We start from the raw sequence: 17,036 nt of genomic DNA, 5'->3' as shown, positions 1-17,036 counted from the left end.
ACATCAAATCCCTTCAAAGTGCTATAAGATTTGAGTTCATTAGGCTATAAGGTGCAAATAGAGGAACAGGAATGCATAAACTCTTCATAGTACTTTACGTAAATCCATTAACACTATAATCATTTTAACGTGCCATGAGATTTAGGCCCATCGAAAAATGGGGTGCCAGTAAAGGAAGAGCAGTAATACAAAAACCTTTCAAAGTGCATAACTATGAAGGAACCCTCTGGCTCCGCTTCCAAAACTAATGCTTAATGCATGACTCATCTATGGACACTAAAGCTATGCAGTTGGAATTCGTTTAGGCTTAAAATTCTCATGGCTTCTCAATAATGGTGCAATTTATGCAGATGAGATCGTTAATGCCTCATAATATACTAAAATACTTTGAAATATAATGCCGAGTTGTGCCAAGCTTTCGTAATAGACATTAACAGCACTGTAAAGCCATATGGAATCTAATAGAGGGGGCTAGAAAAATCGTGCAGGCAGTTAGATATTGCGCATGCAGGCTTAAAAGTGTCAGTCTACACATTATCTGCGGTTCAGACGGGTCAAACACACTTTCATAACTGCCAGGAGCGGGTCCTACTCATAACAAAAACCAGCTTTAAGAGTAGCCATCACCAACTGTTAAAACCGGACAGATGCAGATGGACCATATCCTCTGTTCCAGCATCCCATACCTTGCATAACATCCCACCCCCACTCTTCCATGTTGGTTGGTCCACTAGCTATGGCAAGGAGCCAAATCACATGGTAAGCAACTGGCATTAAGTGCACTGGAAACGTTGAGAATAAACACTGTACTGCACTAGATTGGTATAATTGTGCATAATGATCCAGGCATGCAATTGGCCCGCAAATCTATGCTGGTCATCCACCAAGGATTGCAGCCTAACTTCCCTATTTAATGCACAGAAGAATGGAGGGGGGTGCGACAGAATCCCATAAGAGTGTCATTTGACTGTTGCAGATACCCATTGTATACGGAGTTTGGGTCTCTTGCCACAGAATTTCATAAGGCTGCAGCTAAGGGGATGGTTTCATTTCCCCCACTTTTGTGCCAGGTCTTAAAATCGTATGGAATTTTCTGTCTAGCTGCTGCAGTTTAAGACCAAATTCTAATTTAAGTTGGGAAGAAGCGGTACGGTGGGAGACAAAAAAAAAACAACCTTGTTTATATACTTTTATTAGTTGATAGTCAATTAAAGTGTCTTTTCTGTATAATGTCACACTTCCATAAGTGTGTGGCTGAAAAACGTTTTGCAGACATGAGACAATAGGGGTTTGTATGACTGCCCATTCACCTTTCTAGCCAGGGTGCAAAAGGCAAATGTCAACGCTTTGTATTTCTGTGCGATATGTTTATGCACTGCAAAAGTTGCCTGTTAAGACCCATATATTTGTAATAACTGATCTCTTCCAATAGTGTTGCCTAATTTAAGATTGACTGCAGTGCTGAAGGTGCACCCCATGGACATAGTTTGACTTACTGTTGATTTCAAATTTGTTTGTTGCTGTAAAAGTTGGCCAACGTGTTAACTAACTGCTGTAGACATACTTGTGTGGCTCAATAAGACTATGTTGTCTGCGTATGAGAGGGGAGACAAAATTCCCAACTTCAGGGAGAACGAGTTAGTCGCATACAGCTTAGGGGATAGGTCAGCCATGAAGAGATTAAACAGGTACAGGGCCAAAACAACCCTGGTTTCAAACCAATGAGTTGGAATCCTCTGCAAACATTTTGTACCGTCAGCTAACCTAATCTGCATCCACGTTTTATCATACAGCATTTCTATGCTTCATAGAATCCTTTCATGCAGGCCCCAGCTTCACAACTCCCTCCCCACTCCCCAAAAGTATGGCTCTGTCCACAGTCAAAAGCAATTTTCAAATCTATAAAAGCATAGATTAAGTTTTTCTTTAAGCATTTTGATTTATCAGCAATGTCGCCTAGTGCCAATAGGTTTATTATGGTGACATACCCCTTACAGAAGCCAGTTTGGTTCAGAGGTACTAGATTGTTAGAATTAGACCATTCTAGCAGGTCATCTAGGATCAGAGAGGCAAAGTACTGCGCCTGAGTCAATTAGGGTGATCAATCTGTAGTTAGCTGGATTTGTTTGGTCACTCCCTTTAAATATCAGATTAATAATAGAACCTCTCCAGGTGCCTGGTATTATTCTGCCCTGTTTTACTTGTGTGAAAGATTGCAAGTAGTGTGGACCAATATTCTGGGTCTGCCTTAAATTCTGCCCAAGGGAGGCCATTGGGGCCAGGTGCAGTCACTGCATTCCTTCTTGATCACTAGCATTACTGCCTCAGCATTGTAAGCTATGCAATTCTGGCAGCCGTAGTGATGCTTGTTTGCCCCTGTAGGTGTGGATTTGCATTGGGTGGTTCTTGACTGGTAAACCTGTTGGCCAAGTAATTTACACATTTTTTCCCTCCAGGATAGACTAGCAGTGGATTACTCTTCACATCCGATCAATACCATTAACTATTGCCCAAAGGCCCAGGAATTAGCTTGTTTTGAGTTAGAGCTGTTTTGACCAAAAGTTGTCCTTTTTCTATTCAAGCCATCTCATGGCTTTGAGATGTTTCATTAAGTGCTTTATTCTTTCACACATGGATGCTATAACATTTGATTTCCTGATCTTTCAGCCTTCGATCTGAAAGTTACTTCTCAACTTTTAAGATTTGTCGACAGGCTTAAGGACCCCAACGACGTTCTCATTACTGCAGGACTTGAAGAACTGAGGAAAGACAGTACAGTTAGAAAGGTGATCCACACTTCCACTGCTGAAGTATGCAAGGCTATTGTAGATTGGTACAGGGCTTGTATCTTGGTACTATCTTGGGTAGGGAGTTCAGCGACAGATGCTTTAAGTTGTTAGATAAGACTACCAAGACTGGCAAGTATCTTGGGGGAACCCAGGTTCAGCTTTACATATTGAAATGAGTGATCACTTGAGGATGGTTTTGATTTTGCATTTCTTCAATCAAAGTCAGAAAGCAAGGTTGACCGCCATGTAGTCTATTGTAGAGCCCACCTTAGTTATGATGGGTAAAACTTGGCGGTTTATCTCCCAAGTTGGACCTTCATGCCCAGATGCTCTTATGTACCAAACCGTTTCCCCACCCTTTCCTTCGGATTGCTTCCATGGCTGAGGGGCAGGACTGACCATGAAGCATTTTCTGCAGCCAGCTGCTAGTCGTGCTCTGGAGTTTAGATTGAGGATTAAAGTCACTAGAATATCCCAATTGGAGTGCACTGTTGAGCATCCAACTCTCCATGCATCTCAGTTCATGTGATGAAGTGCCTGCATATCCCCCTGGTTATTTTAATGGTAGTCACATACTCCTCAAAATATTTGTTCACTATGTGTTCTCACCAAGAAGCAGTATAAGGAATACTGCTAGTTATAGCTAGAATTTTCTTTACATTTGAGGAACAAAACTAGGTAAACATCCAAGAATGAGTTTACTATCTGGCTGCACTGCGATCAGACAGGATTACATCCCATCAAGCCGTTATGAACACCATGTGGCAGTAATGCTAGTGCTCCCGCTCTGGCGGAGTGCAGCAGAAATAAAACTACAAGCTTCCTTACCTCATGGGTTCTCTTCATCTAGGCAGCATGACTCAACACCTTAGCCTGGCTTTAAACTGTACCAGGTGCAAGCCCACCACTCAGAAGAGTGGTAGGTCAGCATTCAGTCCCAGGCAAGACTAAATCACTCCACCAAAAAAAGCTAGAGAAAGGATGATATCCCTTAATCCCACACAGCATACATTTGATTGATAATTTGAGCCGTTCATACACTTTTTTTTTTTTAATTGTCAGTAAAAAAAAATAATCCAGCACTGCTAACCAGTATTCTATGAAAAATAGCTTCTGGGCAGATTTGACAATCTAGTTAACTTTGTCAGTCACAATCTTCCAATTCAGATCTTTCAAATTACATGACATTGGAATAATATTATCATGCAGGTTCCGTGTAGTCTTAACTCAACTACATTTATAACTAGTTTGTGTTCTAAATCTCCATGTAATTGCATATATTCTCCTACCATAATTCACCTCTACATTGAGAGCTGTCAACTCTGCATCTTCAAAGGATCTCTATACACACTCCAAATATTGCAGTTATTCCATTATCTCAACAATGAATCATTAAATGTATGGTTATTTGATGAGGCCAACTTGGAAACTAGTTGTATTAAAGTAGTATGCAATTATTAGTCAAACACAAGCATAATTTTAAGTAATTTACAGGAACTGAACTGGGAGCCTGCATGATTTAAAGAGTAAGGTAGTCAAAATTAGAATATTGCCATCTTCCCCAAAGATGTGATTTTACAACGATGTGTTGGCAGCACTTTAACTCCTCGGAATATCAGACCACTAAAGTCAATAAAAAGGTTCTCATTTGGATACAAACACTTGATTATTGATTTAAATTAATAGTGAGATGTACCATTTAGTCCAAGACAGCAACCACTACAAAATAAAGGCACACATCTAGTCAAACTACCACAGGTTTGACTCCAAGGAGGAATTCAACCCTGCAGTATTCCAGGCAGGGATTGCAGGATAACCTAGGAAGCTATCAATCTTGAAATACAGTGGGTGCAGGAAGGTATCTGGGCACAAACTCATGACTGAAATTGCTGTAGTAATGCAGTCTAAAAGTTTTCCACAACAAGAGTAAGGACAATGTTAAAGATGTGTTAAGTACCTTCCATATTTAATTTATGGATGCAAACTCATTGCTATGAAAGTTCAAGATTCTCACAGAATGGAGGGCAAGAAAGGAACCTTAGACTGAGTGGAAATTGAGTTGTTTAAGACACTGAGCTTAGCCTTCTCTTTAGTGTACACAAGAGTAGGTGAGATTGTGAACAGCAGGTACATCTCAGGGAGTTCATGAGAAAACCAACCAATACCTCCAAGGTGCCTTTCAAAGCATCAATTAAACTGTTGTAAATTCTTTAGCTGCAATTGTTCACGAACACCCTCAAGTTTCAGGATTGTCTTGTCAGTAAACATCAAGGTGCTGAATAAGATTCGGCTACACAACAGTAATCAATATAGCTGCAAGTTTATTCAATGAAACTATTGCAACAGTGCTTTACAACTTGAGTAAGTGCAGTTCATGATTTTAGACCCATTTCTCATTCATGAGTCAAAACCCTACATTCTGTCTTCCATTTTACATGGCCAACTCTGAACTACTTTCTCGTAGACAAAATGGTTGGCCATTGTCATACCTAAAAAAAATATCCATTATGCAGTAGACAATAGTCAAACTAAAGTATCAAGCAAGATTTTAAACAAATACATTTAAAAAAAAAAAAAGTCTTTTAGGAGTCTTCAATTTTCTGAGTCTTTCTTGCAGCACTGCCAGATTTCTTCTCTACGGCTTTAATCACTCCAACAGCAACAGTCTGCTTCAGGTCACGAGCAGCAAACCGTCCTGCAATGCAACAATATGCATCACTATGCTAAAATTAAACACTCATAGCACTGCTATTTTACAAACGCCACTACACCAAAAAAAAGGATGGCAAAAATTGTGCTCTACCTATGCAAACAAACAGCACCTGTCATCTAAAGTTATTTTGTTAATAAGTCACGAGGCATAAATTAACATATAGTACATTATGCAAACATAAGCGCAAAACTGAGCAACTATTTGACGCTAATTGTGCAGTCACTGGGGCAGCGCATTAACTGGGATGTTTGAAAATCTGGCATCGGATGCTACATTACCTGTACTCCTTTGGTTGCACATCCTGCAGTCTTATAAAGGGGAAAGGCAGCAGCCCAGCCAGATCTACAAGTAGAGCACCAAGATGCCAAGTACCAGCTCCGATTTTGCCTATACATGCGACTGCACTGCGTTCTCCTACAGTCACATACAAGGGAGTGAACCTTGTTGAAAAATCACATCGGCATCAAAACGGATTTGGAAAGTTGCTCAAGATAAAGCAAGCCTAGTTAGTACCTATGAAAAGGCTTCCGTTAAATCTGCAGGAACCATTTAATTGTAGCGTTTCCACTAACCTGCAGAAACCGCCTTAAAATGTTAATCTCCTGAAGAACAAAATGAGGGTCGGTTTTCAGCGACTCCTCTGGGGAGTGAAAAAGGCAGCTAGTAGTTTCTATCAGATGAGAAACTAGAGCAGCTCAATTAAAAAGCTATCCTACACATGCCACTAATGAGATTTATTTTTGCCAGAAGTTACATTTGGCCCTTCAATTCGCCATTGCATCTTGCTCATTCTGACTGACTGCATGCTGGTACCGCTGGTACCGCAGACAGTGCCGTACAGTTTCCTGCAATTTTACCATGCTGCCAACACGTACTTCAAATATACATGGCGAATGTACTCAGACAAAACAAAGATGTAAAAAGACCAATTCCACCATTGCCTCGAAGCAGCAATTAAAGCATAGCATAGCTAATGAACAGTGAACCATACCAACCTAAAGGAGGGTAATCATAGAAGCGCTCCACGCAGATAGGTTTATGAGGAACAAGCTTGACCACTGCAGCATCTCCAGATTTCAACTGGACTGGGTGATCCTCTAGTTTTTTCCCAGACCTGCGGTCAATCTTCTCCTCAAACTCTGCAAACTTGCAGGTGACATGAGCAGTATGGCAGTCGATCACTGGCGAGTAGCCAGTCTTTATAAAGCCTGGGTGGTTCAGAATGATCACCTGGATTACAAATAAAGTGGTTATTTTAATCTGTAGAGAGTCACGTGAAAGTCAGCAAGACCAGTTTTTGGATACAAGTGGATACATAGACTCCCTCATGGAATCTACACTCGAGATTGTAGTAGCCACAGCATGCCAGTTGTCTTACTGCTGTGTAATCATTTCCCCACAGAAGTAATGCACCGTCAGCTTCTAATATTTAAGCCTATGCTAGGCATTGCATCCTGTTGAGGTGAATAGCATACGAGGTTAAAGTAGTGCATCTAGGTCTTGCATACATAATCCCTCTTTTCTACTGCCCACTGAAACTGCAACCAGCTTAGGGGTGTCATCTGATCTGCCCCCCTGCCTCCCCTTCCCACAACACTAGTTCCACTGTTAGCTAGCAAGTCTGTTTTGAAGCTTACAGAACCAGTAAATTATCTTTGAGATCTACAAGCATCTTCATTTTGCCACAGTTACCGTCAACTTCCCTCAACCCACATTGCATTTTTAACATCGAAAACCTACCAATGCCCAATACAGGTGCAAGCTCCCAGTCATAAGCTAATCAAGATAATTCACTTTGAAAAATGCCCAATTTAGGTTTCCATTTTCTGTACGAAAAAGCTGCAAAAATACTATTCACTTTATAACAGCTCTCATACTAACCTGTGCACTGAAACTAGATGATCCAGTCGGTGGGTCAGCTTTAGAGTTACCTACAACATTCCCACGCCTTAGGTTTTTGACCGCAATGTTTTTGACATTGAATCCTATGTTGAAGCCTGGTAAAGCCATTTGAAGCGGTTCGTGGTGCATTTCAATAGACTTCACTTCAGCCGTGAAGTTCGATGGTGCAAACGTAATAGTCATGCCTGGCTTAAGGGTTCCAGTTTCGACTTTCCCAACAGGTACAGTGCCGATGCCTACAAAAACACAAGTCAACCTTAAAAATGGTACTTGGCATTTAAAAGTTATGCTTTGGTGACAAGTTATTTAACGGCAGACTGCTTCTTAACTTTGAACCATCTTCATAAGACTGTCAAGGATCCAAATTTAAACATTGCCATTGTCAACTATTGGTCTTGCCCAGTGGTTCTTAACCTTTTGACCCCACTTAATTACTGGAATCTGGTGGCCACTACTAAGCTACGGGACCCTGGCATAAGCAATTTTAGTAACTTGTACTGTAAAATACATAAAGCTACAGGACCAAGCATTATAGCAAATTACTAAGTATTTAATAAGGTAACAAAATAATTTTATTGGTAACGTTGGAGCTTTTAATTGAAAATAAGCCACCCATCTTCCACACTAGTTTTGATGCACTTTCATTTCTACTGCCACTAATCAATCTGGTAAAAACTTAGCCTCCAATTTCAAATTCCTTTACTGAACATGTAAAATTTGCAGTTTTATGTTCTGCTTCTTCATATACACTTAAGTTTTCATTTTCCAAGCTGCCAGACCCCCGAGTAGGTGTTATGGATGCCCAGGGGTCCCCAGACCACAGGTTAAGAATCAATGGTCTAGTCACTAGCCTCAAAACGGTAGCTTGATCCCAACTCCCATGTGACTAAGCCAGAATGAGCAAACACTTCAGGAAAACGGGGAGGTTAACGGTGCACCACTCGACATCCAATTTAGTGTACACAAGGGTCCATATTACGGAAGTGTCTGGGGACACAACAGGAGTTTACTATCTACAAGATTACACAATTGCAAAATGTGCACATCAGGTGGATTCCAAATAGGCAAGGACCACCATGAAAGTGTTAACTACATATTAGAACTTAACATTCCAAGTATAGTGTACGTGTTGCTCAATGACTCCTTAATAAACAGGCAATCGTTTTTAGAATGATTACTACAGTTTACTATCCAAGTCAGTATCCAATTGCCTTGTGTATGGTGGGGAAACTTAGTTAATTTCCACATGTAGATTTGATAAGCAGCTAACCAAACTGATTCACCCCAAATGTCAAAGTGCCCAGAGATGAAGACTTAAAGATCCTAGAAGACCTGAGAATGGACTAGAGCTTTGGTCCCAGAACCAGTATTTTGTTACAATACACTTACCTACAAATGTAATCTTAAACATGCATTTAAGGAATGATTTGGACCCGATTACAGACTGCCATCTTGGGCTTACACCTTCAACATGAATCCAAAATCACCTAGTCTTTATGAAGTAGCCCACCAGAGAGCTGGATCGCAAAAGGACTCAGTTGTAGAGTACATCTTCCTTTGGAAAAAGTACCAGCTTAAGAGGACTGACTTAAGGACTCCCAAGCCTCACAGAAAAGTGTTTAGTAAAGCAAAATTAAGATATGGGCTTCATACATTTATATATCACTTGCACGTCTATGTATGCCACTAGTGTTTAATGCTTTTATTATTCTGAATTGGAATTGTGTACTTCACTGGCTACACGAACGCAGTATTGTCTTTACTTGCCAAAGGAGCTGTTAAGATATTATCATTTAGCTATTGTATCTATTAGCGATGGTAGGGATTTATATTACAACTACTTGTTGCCCTTTACTTTATTTACTATGAATACACAAAATTCACTAAGAAAAAACTGGAATAGTTAACTGTCTATCCAGTGTTCGTATGAGAACACATTAACCAAACAAGGTCGCAGTAGCAAAGAGGTAGAAGTTCAAAAAGCAGACCCAAACCACCCCTTCCCTCAACCTGATGGACCACTCTAGTATCTAATTCAGGTTTATGATTTCAAGTGCATCACCATTTCGTTCATGGATCAACTCACCCTTTACTATCTGCTACTTCTGCCTCACTTCAGACATTGGTACAACCAATCAATGTATACTTACAATGAATAAAGTTAAAGGCCCCATAGTAACGTGTAGAATATTAGTTAAGGAGTACCCCACTTCCCTGCTCCCCTCAGCAGCCAGTAAAGGCTGCATTCATACTTACCTCCTATCTTGTAGACATCCTGCAATGGTAGTCTAAGTGGCTTATTAGACTGGCGGATAGGAGGGAGGAGGGCATCCATGGCTTCAAGGAGAGTGCACCCCTTAGCAGACCCTTCCTTTCGTTTAGTCTTCCACTCCTTAAACCAAGCCATCTGAAAGTGAACAAAAGAGGCTCAGACAGAAGTAAATACAAGTACTGTGTTTAATACAGTAGGTGTGTCAGGTGCAAGAATCCACTTCACTATAAATGTCTACTACAAATCATGAAGGGCAAGAATGCTTGCTAAATAGGCACAAAGAGCTCCAACTGCTGCTTTACCATGAAAAAAGTTTGAACTAGCAATAAGCTACACGACTTTTATAAAAGATTTGATAGATTTAAAACAGCAACCCTACCCCCCCTCCCAACATTCCCAAAGGTTTCTGCATCTCAGATTAACTGATGCTTTCAGATCTTACAAGTCTTAATTTGAGAAGATTGTACTGTAAGATAGACAGTACTAAAGTTCTAACTTAGAAGTTTAGAAAAATGTATAAAGGATGTGTATCCATTTTGGGATGTGTCATTTATCAGATACACTTCTAAAATTAAACCCAAGGCACTATAGTATTACAGAAGGGGCCACAGACCCCTGACACCCCCCTTCTGTAATACTAATAGTATTACAAACACTAGTGCCATCTTCAGAGGATGATATCATTTGCCTAGGAGTATGGCCCCATGTAAATGAAGGAATAGCTGATTCTGTGACTGCACCATATTATGGATGTGGGTGCAGAGGCAAGGATGCCTTTAAGGCACAGTTACAATGTGCCACAAAAGGTTGGTGCAGTTAGTGCACCCCCTCCTCCGAGGGCAGAACATTGAAGGGTATCCCTCATTGCACCTGCCTTCAGGGAGATCTGTCACCTCTTTAAAGGGCAGGTGGTTTGCCACCTACACAAACACTGCAACTTTGGAGCAGCTGCTCTGTATTTCACAGAATGCTGCCCCAGGGTAGCCCAAGTTCACGTCTGAGCTGGGATAGCACATTCATTTTTAATGAAGTTCTGTTGTGGTTTGTGCTGGGCATCTGTTTACAGGTGTTCTGTGGTGAAGACTGCCCAGTCATGAATATAGGCTCAAGGTACAAGTGGCAGGATTTGAACCATCACAGGATTAGGTTACTCCCAGTAGGATAAATATGCAGCCGTACACTGCCAGAGGGCAAACTAGTGGTTCACCTGTTATCTGGCATATGTAATACTTCTAGCGTTATGAAGGCAGTTTAACTAGTTAGGGAACTAGTAACAAAAAAGTACTTTGGGGAAATAGGACCATGCCAATTAAGCTGCCTGGAAATGTGACCTTCAAACCACAGTAGTGTCCCCATTGCAATATGGGAAGGCCATACATAATGAAGCAGAAGTTTCACCACTGATTAGTGATATAGTTTGGTTATGTGAGCTGTAAGTGATGCCCCTACCACAAGCCAACACCAACCCAGAAAAATACCCAAAGATACATCATATAATGCAAAACAGCTCAAGACTCAAGGGTGAAACGAAACACCAAAAATCAACACTGATTTTTCAGTGACACATTACCGTCTTACTAGGTGATGTGATGTTCTCTCCATTCCAACCAGACACTGGAACAAATGGGATTTCACCCGGATTGTAACCTATTTTCTTCAGGTACATAACTACATTTCTGACAACTTCGTCATAGCGCTTCTGGCTGTATGGAGGATCCGTCATATCCATTTTATTTACACAGACAATGAGCTGCTTCACTCCCAATGTATACGCCAGGAGGGCATGCTCTCTGGTCTGTCCTTTTCTGGAAACCCCAGCTTCAAACTCCCCTGTGGCTGCAGAGACCACAAGCACAGCAGCATCAGCCTAGGAATTAGGACAAAAAAAAAAATATGAGTGCCAAGCATTCCTAAAATTATAAACTGCACAAGAAAACTGGTATTGCGATAGGGTTCCGCAACACCAATACACAGTTGGCATTTGATACAACTCTACGGTTTACGGCGTTCACTGCAACAGGACACCTAAAAGGATGTTTGTACACAGGAGCGGGGTTGTAGAGCGCATGAACTGAATTACAGAACGAAGAGGATATGGCCTAGTGCAGAGTTTCCCAAACTGGGCCGTGAGCCCACTACTGGTGGTCAGGAAAGACCGACCAAAAAGATGCCTTTTCATTTTGAGTGTGTCAAATTACTGCTGCTTCAAAGACGGGTGGAAAGTACCAGGCTAGGTCGCCTGACAAATTGCTGCTTATTCTTTTAAAATGGGATTGGCTTTTATACTTTTCTTCCAATTACTGCAAAGAGGAGTTTTTCAAGTTGATTATGTGACAAACTCGTTGGGGTAAATTAATTATAAAAAGGAAAAGCCGTAGGATGCGTTTTGCAGTACCACAATAAGTTACTGTAAATTAACTATATACACTCAGCAGTTGGAAAAGCAAAATTAAGCTTTTGTAGTTAATTGAGCTGGAAACATTTTAATAGGATTAAAAAAAAATCAAGACTGATGTACAAATGATATTCACAGAAATCAGATTTCGCACATTTTGGTTCTGGTTTTACGAGTAAAACTGTATGTACAAAGTTAGTGCCAATTTCAATGGAAAATGCTTGGTCTAAATATCAATGCACTACCGCACAATGCTTGCTCTTGGTGGGGGGGCGGGGGGAGGGGAACCCATCATCTCTCGTGCAAAGTAGGAAGCAAAGGTTTGTTCCAAGGTGGGCTGTAGTTGTAAAAAGTTTGTGAACCAATGGCCCAGTTGTTTGTGTCCCTATCAGGCTAAAACCTTTCTGGGGACCTCACTCTGAAGTTAAATTGGATTGTTCCTATACCAGCAGGAATAAGCCTGACCTGCAAAGAGCTGGAGTTGCATGGTGGGTGAAGATTTGAGCTCGAATGCTGTCTAAGCAACAGCCACTGGATGGGACGTTCCACCCATCTTACTTTTCTAGAAACTCAATTTGCTTACTCTGGAACGTTAAATGGCACCAAAACTAAAGAGGGCAAAAACGTTAAGTTAAATTTCATTGTGTGACCTTTGTGTTACACCTCTACTCCCGCACCACACACTGTTCATTAAAGTGCACTTAAGTGCAGAACTAGATATTAAGAGCAAGCAACAGCTGTGGGCAAACAGAGGGAGGTTAAAAAGGAACCGACCATAAGATTTATAATCAATTTACCTGGGATGTTCCCGTCAGCATGTTCTTAATGAAGTCACGGTGCCCAGGTGCATCAATGATGGTGATTGTGAATTTCTGAGTTTGAAACTTCCACAAGGACACATCAATGGTGATGCCACGCTCCCGCTCAGCCTTCAGTTTATCAAGGATCCACGCAAATTTAAATGAGCCCTTCCCAATCTGTGCAAACAAAAAGATGCAATAAATCCCATTCTTCAAGCATCAGCAGGCATACTTTAAATCAAACTATTACTGCCCCCCACAATACGTCGAAGTAATTCACTGATAAAGTTAAGCTTAAAAGTGAAAAATACAAGTGGAAAATACATCTTGTAACTCTTGAAGTGTGCCCAAAAGGTAGCAGCTATCCATCTAAGAGTCCACACTACTATAATTATTTGAACCCAGATTTCAAAAGCCTAGTCCTAAACGAGGGTCCAGTACACTGAAAGCCCAGCCAAAACCCTCAACGTTGTGCATTAGAACATGTCACAGACTAACCAGATTACCGTTGCTCAAATCTCCTACGTAGACATGCAGTGCTCCGATCTGGGGTCCTATATTTGGTCAATGAGTGCATATTTAGGTGAGGTGTTTATCAAAAAAATTAGACTGAGTTGAAGTGTCATGTTTGGGTCCAACATGACAGCGCACCTGTAGGCATGACCGATTGTTAACACCGTCCAGAGCAATATTTCTCTTGCCTCATCATTTGAGGATCATTCTCATGGTCACTGGAATGATGTGGCAGGAGAGCCAAATTACGCAGCAGGGTTGACTAAATTAAACAGCATAATACGGCACATTGAGTTAGTATTTTAGTACTTTTTTTTTTAAACACTCGTTGACACTGGGCGTAGTTTGCACCCCATTAGTATTGGTTTAAAACCCCAAATATAAGCAACTGAAAGGTGTAGCCAACTTCTGCAAAGGGCATGGCAACGTGGGTTGCTCTGTTGCCTAACTTTTGAACCTTTTGCGATAGAAACCGTTTTAAAAAATAAAAAATAGTCAAGTTACACATTAGATTAAGGATTAAGTGGTAAATAAAGCAAATCCATAAATCTGCAAAAAAGACTGCAGCTGGACAACCGCATAATTCCAGTGGCCCTGATCAGTCTGCAACCCATGGAGTGTCTGCATTACAATGCGCAAACAGAGGATATGTCTTAAATGACAAAATCCTGAATGCATTTATATCAGACAAATCTTATGCTTTTTCACTGCAGCAGGCCTTTCTTAGGCTGCAACATGCAAGCTGGATCAACTGGCTTTGCCAATAATTGTTAAATTGCAGTCTGTTCTACATACGTCAATCCTAAATAGGACTAAGCAAACCATGCCAACTGAGCAACTTACATTTACGTAAGTACCAAAACCTGTGGTAGACTGCCGGTCAGATAAGGGGTCATGTATTTTTTTAGGTCCAGCACACAAGCACTTTGACCTGTTGTAAGTATTGTGGGCTTATAACCCACCCACTGCATGCCCATCACTCTTGAGTTTCAAAAATCATTTGCCATCATTGGTAAATGCTTTACATTTGTCCCTCCTTGGGGCAGTTTTGTTACCGCCTTGCAGACTTCCCCTGTTGGATAATTGCACGATTGCCAATGTATTTGACTGCAAACAAACTTGGCTCTCCTTCGCGCTCATACTGGCCATGGTGCTTTGAAGCGGCTCGCTTAAGTCAACTGTTTTACTTTTCATTTTCAATTGAAGGGGCAAGAAAAGGCCAGCTAGGAATTTACAATGCTAATAGTTGTAACTCGAGAAAAGGCAAGATCTATTGTATTGCAAAAGATTGTTGTAGAATGCAGTGTGCCATGAAGCTACAGTTCTTCCACCGCCCTCCCCCAACCAACAGATCGCCAAAAAAACTAGTAAAACGTCGAGTGGGCTGCCTCTGTGGCAGTAGCTAAAGACAATTTTCCCCATGAAACTAGAATAAACTAAGAACCACACCGCCAGAAACAGGGGCGTAAGGCAAAGTGCTGAGGAAAGAACGAAATTATATTCAGTGGTATAACGCACAGGATGCCCCATTGCTCTGCAAAATGTGACGGAGGAGGGGATCTCCCATATCTCAGATGTTTTATTGGCTTTGATATGGATGGAGCTCCCCTTAACACGCCCCCGATTCAATTGTCAAGTTGAAAAGCAGTCGGCAGGCCGGAAAGTCTCATAATGGGATATATAATGTTATTGGTAGTGTTAGTGATAGCAACTTGAGAACCAAACGCTTTTCTCTGGCCTACAATACACTTGGTTTATTTGGAGTGTCCCTTTTTTGTTTACAGAGCTTTGTGTCACACGGGCAGGTATTAGTGAGAATGATGCTGCTCACTTTTCCGGTGGTGGTCCCTCCCTTGTTTTCTAGGCGGATTCTCAGTAGAAGGCTCTGAAATTAGAATGCGTTTCTAAAGCAGGGTGCGGCAATTAGCGTACGGGTGTTTTCAATCCGAATCGACGCCATCCCTCTTCTCGGCTATATCCAAGACAGAAACGCCACAGGTAAGAGTGGAAGCGTTTGCACCTTCCTTATAGTTTTTGCAAGTTACGAAACATGCCTTTTTTACTGCAGAGAAATTCACTCCACCAGCTTGCACAACGTAAATCATCTAACTAGAAAAGATAGCATCAGGCCAGTAAGTACCCTGAAGGCACCGAGACAGTAGCCGTAGGACACACCTGTCATTGAAACAATTTGTTTCCTTCGGGGTGGTCTGTGTGATATAGACAACACGTAAAAGTAACCACTGTGCAGTGAGTTTTAACCGGTAAATTACTTCTGCATTACACGGTTAAAAAAAACAAAAGTTTTTTTTTTTTTTAAAAAGGAGCATCTATTGTGCTTTTTAAACTAGCCACTTCCCCCAAACAAGAGTTTGTCTCCCACTGCACCTCAGTCGAACGAATTAAATAAAAGCTTGGTTTTACACCAAGCTCAGTCTTCCAGACCTAGCTGGCTATGCGCACGTAATATAATACCACAATTTAGCGACTAGACAGATCATATACGCTACAATAAAGCCACTGCTATAAGCGGTTAGCTGAAAAGCGTAGTTTGCGGAACAGTTGGGCACCCCACTCCAATTTACCTGGTTGGCCGCCGCCTCCACCTTCTCCAATACCCGCGGCTCCAGCCCCCCACACTTATAGATCATGTGCCCGGTGGTGGTGGACTTGCCCGAATCCACATGGCCAATAATAACCACATTGAGATGAGGCTTCGGGGGCGCTTTGTTACCACTCATGTCTGCTGCTAACTCGAACCACACACTTCTCTTCTTCGTCTCGGGGTACTGGGAAGTTTTGCATGCTTCCACGCAGCTTTTATTGCCTCTACTCAGGCAAGGTACCACTGCGCACGCGGTCACGCCCACGAGGAAAAAGAGAGCCAATCGCAGAGAAAATACAGAGGGCAGCTGCGGAAGATAAACTGTCACTCACAACAAACGATCCAATGACAGAGGCCTGTGAAGGAAGGCGGTTGCAGCCCAAAAGACTACTCGACGCTATTGGTTTTCAGGCCGATGCGCAGATACAGATCGCTAACGAGAGTTCAAAAAAACCTAATGCTTCACAGCTGCGTGTAGTTATTGTCTTATAGCTATTTTAACTCGGATTGCCGCTGACTGACTGACTGACCTCTTTCTTCGGCTTTTGTGCTTAAAAACTTTAATCATCTATATATGGAAATACGCCGTTGGATGTTTTTTGAGTTGCGCCCGTTGGTCACGAGGGTCTTTTTCTCGCGTTTCTTAAAACATATTTTAATTAGAATTAGGTCACCTGATGTTAAATAAAATACTGTTTCGGTACTGCCCTCGAATAATGTGAAACCGACGCCAGAGTTGTAGGCAGAAAACACAGTTTACATTATGTTTTGATCCCACAGTTTTTTTTAACCAAAATATGCCCAGTACCAGATTCTAGTACTAATGTTTTTCTCTACATGGTGGGATACCCTTAATTCATTTTCGTGGTTTACAAATTAGAGTTCATTGGAGCAATTTTGAACATTAGTATCCGATTGGCGTAGAGACGACTTAACGTCCATAAGCAACCACTGTATTGGCCTGGTGTAGGTGTTCATACTCATTTTACGGGGGGGGGGGGGGGGGGAATTCTTTTACCCTAGATGACATACTCGCCATATTACAAG

The 17,036-nt window shown here is 41.5% G+C and overlaps 1 protein-coding gene across 1 annotated transcript; it reads right to left on the bottom strand.

Annotated features, from left to right (window-relative positions):
• Positions 1 to 5,062: 5,062 nt before the first annotated feature.
• LOC138274482 (elongation factor 1-alpha-like) lies at positions 5,063 to 16,163 on the bottom strand. The gene is made up of 7 exons (XM_069218985.1): positions 15,970 to 16,163; positions 12,869 to 13,048; positions 11,247 to 11,543; positions 9,661 to 9,811; positions 7,384 to 7,640; positions 6,498 to 6,732; positions 5,063 to 5,484 (listed from the first exon to the last, which is right to left on the bottom strand). Exons 1-7 carry the CDS (start codon positions 16,123 to 16,125, stop codon positions 5,372 to 5,374), a joined length of 1,389 nt encoding a protein of 462 aa, XP_069075086.1. The 5' UTR covers positions 16,126 to 16,163; the 3' UTR covers positions 5,063 to 5,371.
• Between the last annotated feature and the right edge of the window lie 873 nt (positions 16,164 to 17,036).

This window comes from Pleurodeles waltl, chromosome 2_2 (assembly GCF_031143425.1).
Source record: "Pleurodeles waltl isolate 20211129_DDA chromosome 2_2, aPleWal1.hap1.20221129, whole genome shotgun sequence".
Classification (NCBI taxonomy): Eukaryota; Metazoa; Chordata; class Amphibia; order Caudata; family Salamandridae; genus Pleurodeles; species Pleurodeles waltl.
This window is presented reverse-complemented; position numbering and strand designations above follow the sequence as displayed.

Excerpts from the sequence above, each read along its gene's own strand:
- LOC138274482 (XM_069218985.1), bottom strand. The coding sequence starts at position 16,125 with ATGAGTGGTAACAAAGCGCCCCCGAAGCCTCATCTCAATGTGGTTATT. Across the intron at positions 9,812-11,246 it reads TCACATCACCTAGTAAGACG|ATGGCTTGGTTTAAGGAGTG; the intron begins GTAATGTGTCAC and ends GTTCACTTTCAG. Across the intron at positions 7,641-9,660 it reads GGATGTCTACAAGATAGGAG|GCATCGGCACTGTACCTGTT; the intron begins GTAAGTATGAAT and ends GTGTTTTTGTAG.